Source organism: Magnolia sinica, chromosome 3 (assembly GCF_029962835.1).
Source record: "Magnolia sinica isolate HGM2019 chromosome 3, MsV1, whole genome shotgun sequence".
NCBI classification, from domain to species: Eukaryota; Viridiplantae; Streptophyta; class Magnoliopsida; order Magnoliales; family Magnoliaceae; genus Magnolia; species Magnolia sinica.
In genome coordinates, this window is record NC_080575.1 from 110254296 (window position 1) to 110262657 (window position 8362).

Here is an 8362-nt window from a genome sequence, read left to right on the forward strand (position 1 = left end):
AAAAAGCTTAAATGAGAGGGAAATATCATTTCAAAAAGTGAGCATCTCTGATATATTATATATCATATATTCACAACATATTTTTACAGGAAGAGAAACCAAAATCTTTTACACCTTTTGTCAAATGCAGCATTGTTACTTACAAAACTAGCATCCACAAGATAACAGCTACTGCCTGCCACTCCGATCATCCGATATTGTCTCCTCTGAAGAGGCTTCGCTGTCGATGACAATGAGGTCATTTGGTGTAAACGGTTCAGGACAGGGCTGGTTCAAATCAGCGGCAGTTTTCTGACCCAAAACCTGATTTTCTGACATGGGTTTTAGAGAGCTCAGGCCTGGTGTTGGGAGAAGACTGAGTCGGGTTTCCATCCATGAAACAGTACTGCAACTAGCAGCAGCAGGGATTGTAGACACTGGTGTGTCGGGTGACCTTAGACCACCGACCTTGCTACTCGCACTGCTGCTCCTCCTCCTCAGCCTTTGCTGCTGCCGGTAATCTTTAGGCGGGACCGGTGCAACACCAGGAACAGAAAAGGGCGGGATAACTGGCTTCTCATTATAAAGCAAGCTCACCGAATGTGCGATGGCTGAAACGCCGGGAGGCAGTGCTGGCTCTGCTGGCCTTTGAGGGGCGCCAAACACTTCCCTCAGCCAATGAGGCAGATTACCTGTTGCTGGCAGACCAGTCGGCAGGTTGTGGGTGGATGGAGAATCATTCAAAGTTGCAAGGTTTCTTCCGTAGCTGAACATTTCTCTGCTCCACTGCACATGACCCGCTGATCTGTCCACGGGTTTTTGCTGTGAAGTTGGAAATCCCTTGTCGTATCTTCCCCGTTTCCTGCTTGAATATGAGCGGCTCCTCTGGCCTTTGATGGGTTTCTGTTGTTTGGCCCCCATTTTCAGTCTATTGATAAGATAAGAACCCATGTCTGGACTATCACCACTGGACAGTGGAAGCGCCAAGGTCGGGCCAGACAGATGGAATGGGTACCTCTTCCGGACGTTTTCCTCTTTCTGAATGTAAACATCTCCTAGGGACAGTTCTGTTTCAGTTGTCAAGGTCTGACATCTAGATGTGCGATGCTCAGCAGCACTGAACCCGCCATACCGACTTCTGACTGCTGGTCTCGGCAGAAAGCTGCTGGTGACGGTGGGAAAGCTATCTGCTTTTGATAATATCACGGGTTGAAAACGTGTGCCATTCAGAAGTTTTGATTGTTCCTCGTCCCAGCGCTCAGCCAGGTCTTCTGCAACCCTCCATTCTGCAAAGTGCAATTTTGGGTCCAGTAACATAGTTTCCCAGTTGCCTCTTCCATGTCTTCTTACGCCTATCCAGAGGAAATCTAGCTCTTCTTCTGACCAGGTATTTGCATGTCCTTTGAACTTCTCCAGTGAACAGCTTTGGCTTCTTTTTAACATCTCCGCTCTTGTCACAATGTTCTCGAGCAGCTGCTTGTGCCTCGCTAATGATGGGCTGTCTTCTGAGGCAGATGGGGCCAGCGCATTTTGCAATCCAAATCCAAGCAGATGATCATGAATACGATTGCTTTTTTTAATGCTAAAACTTGTTGGTGACAGTGTGCTTGGGAAGTCCTTGACAGTGTCATGCTTCGTTGGAAGGGATAAACCTAGAAAATGGGGAGGACAGAAAGAAGACTTTTTTGGCATTTGTTTGCACATATTCTTATCAAAGACTGATTGCTGCAGAAAGGTTCTTCCCTGAAACCCCAAGCAAGTGGTTGCCTCTCCTGATATACATGCCAACGGGACCACCTCATTCAAGATCTCTCCCGAAAGATTCTGCACATCAAATAACCTCATATTTCCACAAAAAAGTTGTAAAGAACGAGTTGTTGAAACATTTGCAGGATTGATCAATATCAAACTATAACGAATTACAGGACATGATTAGTTTCCAACTGCACCACCTGTGTGCATGGTCCGGGGTTAGGTAATCCGAACTGTTGATATGATGGGTTATGATATGGATTGGGGATGCGGCAAAAACACCCACGGATCTGCTCATATGATGGGCTAATCCATGGTACAGAGTCCTCATGCACCAGGACAAGATTATAAATTCATCAATTATTATAACAGGGTTATTTTAATGTACAGTGTTCACAGATAATCTGTTCCCATGTCCTCCATCCAAAGACAGTGGATGAATGCCAACACAAAAGTGAAACTGAAACTAACCACCTTTGGATGGTAGGAGATATGTGCACACTGACTCACAGTGTCTGTGCACATAATATATTCTCCTAAAATACTTCCTCAGTACAAAGAGTTGAGGTTAACTATAAAACAGCTCTAAATATAGAGAAGCAAACCATGCATTAAAAAGGAAAAAAGAAAAAAAGGAAAAAAGAAAAAACAGAGTGAAGCCTTCTCAGATGCTACAATTCACCTGCTGACATGGGTCGTGTACAGAAACGTTCATTGATGGCACAAAGCAAGTCTCTCTGTCACATTCCTGTTTGTAGGTGATATCATCTTCATCAATAGAAGAGAAGACATTTCTGTCCTTCTGTTTCTGATGGTGAGGTGTATCCTGCACTGTCTCATCTGGGATTTCCACAAATTCCAGTCCCCTGCTTCCTTCATTGGCTGTCTCATGCAACACTATGGCATGCTGTGGGCTTGACACGGCATCAACAAATGGTTTGCAACAGCACAGTTCCAGGGAGTCTGTTATGCCATGTGAAGCCTTCACGTCAGATGGCAATAAATCACTTGTTGGTGGTGAGCTTACAGAAGTTTGCACACTGTGATCTGATACCCAGTTACCCACAGGAGGTGCGACAGAAAGCTCCATATGGGCCTGAGGGCCTACATCCTCTGAAGTATCACCAGGCCTAGTAATTTCATCGGACTTTGCCACATCATCAGTTACCATGATTCCGGATGCCTTACCAACGTCAGTGTTTTGTTCTTGGGCAGCGTGACATACAGCACTGTTGACAACCAAAAGACAGCATGTCACTTACAGAAGGAAACAAACTAAAAGTGGACAATTGAGGCAAAGTTCAATGTAAATTTACATCTTTGTTTCCAAAGCACCTCCAGCATGAGCTGATTCAAAACCACCGTCCACTTCTTTCCCAGCTATCTGTCCAACATATTTCAAAAGGACATTGGTGAGATGATTTCTTCAATCTATTTGGTAGGTGGTATTTCACATGAAATACCATATCGACCATATTGACTCAAGTCACTCAACCCACCATGCAAAGGGTGAGCTAGGATCATCACTTGCGGTGACCAGTAGTTTTCTTCTTTTACTCCAACTCAATTTTGTGGCAACACACACATGATGACCTATAAGTTTGTCGTATTCAACATGTTGAAAATATGTACAGATGATCCAGAGACGATATATTTTGTAACATATCTACTGGCAGCAGAGAGCTAGGATCATCAGCTACATACAAATACACAGTAAATGCAGAATTGCAGAGTACAAAACAGATAAGCAATTCAAACATATAGCAATAAAAAGAACTTCACATGATCCTAGCTCTCATCCTTCTTTCAATAAATTTCTCATCTTTCAAAAAAAGAAAGAAAGAAAAGAACTTCACATGATCCCTTAAAAAATTAAAAAAACGGAGGGAAAGAACACTCGTGTGATGCCTTGACTACAGTGCCTCAAAGGGTCAATGAGCTGGTCCTGGGTTTATTTGTGAACAGTTTTTGAACCGGTCAGGCTGGGCCTGTCTAGTTAGGCCAATTAAATATTTTGAATTTGCTCGGCCTGGGCCAAGGCTGAGCTCATTGACAGCCCTACCAAAAAGCCTACTTATAAAAGTAAAAAGATATACCTCATCTTGCCTCTGTAAAAGCGAAGGGCTCATGTTTGGATCTTTTCTAAATATAACTGAAGCAGTCGACTGATCTACTGAGTTAAATCTTTGAGAGGATCCTTCCGGTGAGCCGCTTACACCTAATGTGCAGTTGTTCCATTTGACCAGTGAAAATTTCATCCCCTCAACCAACTTCTTTGGGATATCTGCCTCATCCACTTGCTCTTTCTTTTTGGCTCTTCGACTGAAAGTAATCAACGGGTTACTGAATCTTTTGTGAAGCACATCACTGGACAATAAAGTAGACTTCGATTCAACATATGAATCATTGTTTCCTGAAGGATGCATCTTCAAGACAGTAGCGTCTAGGCATACAGAACTGCAATTTCTTTGAATAGATGAATCCACACCTCCAGATATTGATATCTTTGCACCATCCATGTCTACTCCTCGAGAACCTGTATTCCCTTCAATCTGTTCAACCTTGCATACTGAGCTAGAATTCATACTTGAAGATAAATCTATCTGAACAGAATTTGGCTTCATTTCAACAGGCGCAACTGCCTTAGTGGGTCGATCTTTTCCCTTGCTTGAAGTCTTGTCACCAGGATTAGTTGTCAATAACACCCTACGAGAACGAAGTATAATGGGGCCCATCTCAGATACCTCGGTGCATTTATTTTCCCTTCTTTTCCTTGGTTCTGGGACTCGCTGTGGCACAGACTTTCCAGAATCATGCAGTTCGTTACAACCAGAGCACAGCTGTTTCCCATAAGGAACACACCTCTGAGTAAAACGAGGAAAGAACACACGTGATGTTAGTTTCATATGTTTGTTAAATTAGAAAAAGAAAAAAGTTCATACACATGAGGTATTTTAACTGTGCTGTTGCTTATAATGTATTCATTAACGGCTACATCAGCCCTGATTTCTTTCTTGTTCACTAATAAAAGGAAAGAAACTCGGAGACAAAAAACAAAAACACAAAACACCGATAAAGAGAAAGAACACTAAACAGGACAGAACAACAATCGTTCTGTGCCACACTAGCATGAATTCCAGTTCCTCAGCCCCCAGTCTCGGAGTAATTAGTTGGCTGCTACTCAGCCTAAGATCTAATGGTGACAAGAGAATAATTCCATTTGCACACACCTATTATAGAGCTCCCCATCAAAATCACAAACTGGAAACAATTGCACATATGTGAGGTATCAATTTGACAGCGTATCTGCCATGTCCATGCCATATCTGGGTATCTGTCTGGGACGGCTTGTTCACAAGAATGGCAAAATCACTCAAATATGCAATAAATATAAGTTCATTGACTGCATCATCTCTCTCTCTCTCTCTCTCTCTCTCTCTCTCTCTCTCCCCAAAACACACGCGCACACACACACACACACACCCCAAGTTAAGAGTTTGTGGCCCCACCAAGGAATTTAAGATTGATGAAATGACAGTGCATCTCATAAGTCAAAATACTTGTCACACAGTTGCAAGTTTGACATTCCCACCTCACCATCTCGTTTTTGCTTCTTTGATGAATCCCCTGCACTCGATTCAGCCTTTTGACCAAATCTTGTCCAAGTACTACTTGCACATTCCGGAGATGTCTTTGTGTCTTCGATTCCCTGCGCAAGTTCAAATTGAGAAGAGGGTCGCTTTCGCTTGTAAGTTATAACCAACTTGCTGCTTATCATTTCTGCCTTCAAATATCCTCCTTAAGCCTGGCCCCTTGAACCTAGCAGCAGCCCTAGAGAAGAAGAAAAGGAACAAATGAGTTTCTATGAACACAATGAATCCAATATCCAGAACTCCCAAGAAGCACCAGATGCAGCTGTTTACAGCTCATGGTATTGACAGTAGTCACAGTACATAGCAGTTCACGCAAGTTATAGACAACTCAATAACAAATTAATCAGTCCAACAGCTAGCGAAAAAAAAAAAAGGCAAAAAAGAAGAAGAAGAAGAAAATTTTGGATGAACCAGTCTTTGGAATTCTGTTAAAACTTAAAACTGAAAATTCTGTTGGGTGGTGGACATCTATGGTCCAAACATGGAAAGGCTTCAAGTATCCAGCTATAAAACACCAAACTATGGGCTCATAGAACATTGGTAGCTATATAATTCATGAATACTATGCTATATAATACAGGTAAAAAGAAACTTACCCTGAATAGCACAATGCAAAGTAGGCATCAAGCACATTACCCAAAACAGTAGAGAAACCTATTGAAGACAAAATATGCAGCCAAGGGCACATTCACAATGGCAGACCAACGAACCATGGTTAGAAAACTCAGCAAGCTGACCAAAACAAAACCAATTTAACTTACACAATATATAGAAAACTGACTTATTGGTAATTTAATTGAAAGCTCATTATCATTCGCAACACACTCTTTAGTAGAATTTTCATTTCTTTTACAACCAACACATGCCCACATGGCTGCATGCTACATGCAAGTCCTCTATTGTTTTTAAGCTCTCAATCATTTTCAACACAATTGTTTTTAAGCTCTTGATCATTTTCAACACAATCCTTTCCATTTTTTTTTTAAATTTTTTTAAATTTATTTTTCTAACACCTACATATACCCATGCAACTACACACAATCTGAGTGTTGTCTATTGGGTTAGCAAGATGGTGCAAAGGAACCTGTTCCAGAATAGCATGTGCCTTCACCAAGATTATACTAATTTCAACCCCATTAACATAACCCAACAACACACAAAAAAGAGAAAGAACCTCAAAGAATTTTCTAGAGAATCCTTGGGGCCTGTTCAGGTGCTACTTAAACATGAGTTCATCATTTTTAGTTAATCGTTAAAATGTATTAGAGATCAGATTTCTTTTGGCAAGGAATAAAAATAAACTTAACAATCAACAATCATGATCTCTGATATGTAATTATGATTAACTAAAATGAAGCGGCACCCAAACAGGCCCTTAATCTTTCCATTGCCATTCCACAAACCCAAAATGTTAGTCCTGTCCAACATATTTCAAGAATCCCAAAACCCTCCCAATTGCAACCCATTCAGCCAAAACCCACAATCTTCACCCCCAAAACCCTACATTGAGCAACAACCTGTCATAAACCTCAAACCCTAAACACCCACTTGCACAAACCTTGCACACTCAAACCCCTGCCCACCAGAGCCTATATCTCGTCTTACTTCTCATGGAAAGCCTTCCTCATCCTCCTGCCATCCACAACTGGTTGCAGTCAAGCTATATTTAACAATCTGAGTAGTTTAGAAAATGCAAACGTATGCAACCCACAGCCAATTTCGCAGCATTATCATGGAATACAACCTGACGGAAGAACATAGCGGGAGCTCACTCATAAACCTCCGGATTTTCTCATATGGAATGAATCAGACGCCTACATTAAGCCATTCCCGCACCTCCTTGCACTATCCATCTTCCCACACGTTATATTGGCAGCCTATGCAAGCTTGGAGCTCAAAAATATCAAGCTCATTGAACACGACTCCCTAGAAGCCAAGAATGGCAACTTCAATCCAAATCAATAAATTTTCGTGTGCCTCCTCGTAGACGGGCACAACTCCCAATATCAGATTCATAGTACAGTTCTAACTACACTATTCACTGAATTTGGACCTTTGACTCCTTTCATCATAACCATCTGTTCAACAGCCACCAATCACACAGTTACCAAATCCATTCAATGAGACTTTCAGGACACATGCCATCCAAAACGGCCCCTACAATTTGGACAGTTTGGATTGAGCTACATACACCAATCGAACTCCCAATGCACATGCACACCAAACATCGTACCCTACCTCAGCATCAAATAACTAAATTTCTAAACCCTAAAGACCACCAACACAAGCAAACATGAAAATGCCCTAATTCTTGACCAACCCCCCACCCCCTCAAAAAATGACAATTTCATACCAAATCGCTGCTTGACAGTCTCGATTTCCTGAAAATAGGATAAATCAACAAACACCTGTCTCACGACATTCATATCTACAAAAATGGCTACACATTCAGTCTCTGTAAAAGGAAAGAAAAAATTAGGGCAAGAATCTGACGAAAACATTGAAACATTCTGCAATAAAAATATCAAAAGGAAGCGACGAAAACAAGCTGCCTAATTTCAATCTGATATCTAACAAAGATAGCAACCACAAATCAGAAAACAGACCAAACATGGAAAATAAAAAACCCTAATTTCTGCTTTCTCTTCTTTTCTTCGCTTCTCTTTTCTTTGTTTTTCCTTCTCTGGTAAAGGAAAATGCATTTCCTAAAAAACGCAAACACTGAAATTTTGAAAGAGAAAAGTAGCGTGCATGAAAGAAGCTTCTGGAAGAAATTCAGAGAAAATGGGGAAAGAACCGGAATTACACAGAGAGAAGGTATATATACCTTGCTTTGATGAAAATAGAGTGAGGGTTGTTGAGCAGAGATTATACACCGGAGAAGTATGTGAAGCGGAGGCCAGTGGAGAAAGGAAGGAGAGAGGAGAGAGAGAAACCCTTGGCTTGGTTTCAGTGGGGGAGTGAGGTCTTTTGTCGAA

General features: G+C 41.6%; 1 protein-coding gene across 2 annotated transcripts; it reads right to left on the reverse strand.

Annotated features, from left to right (window-relative positions):
* Positions 1-8362, reverse strand: LOC131240690 (uncharacterized). Of its 2 annotated transcripts, none has more exons than XM_058239100.1 (6): positions 8212-8362; positions 5324-5562; positions 3828-4595; positions 3048-3115; positions 2414-2960; positions 1-1803 (listed from the first exon to the last, which is right to left on the reverse strand). In XM_058239100.1, exons 2-6 carry the CDS (start codon positions 5507-5509, stop codon positions 169-171), a joined length of 3204 nt encoding a protein of 1067 aa, XP_058095083.1. In that variant the 5' UTR covers positions 5510-5562; positions 8212-8362; the 3' UTR covers positions 1-168. The 2 variants fall into 2 exon arrangements, with proteins under 2 accessions (XP_058095083.1, XP_058095084.1); XM_058239101.1 differs by lacking the exon at positions 8212-8362 and adding an exon at positions 5981-5998.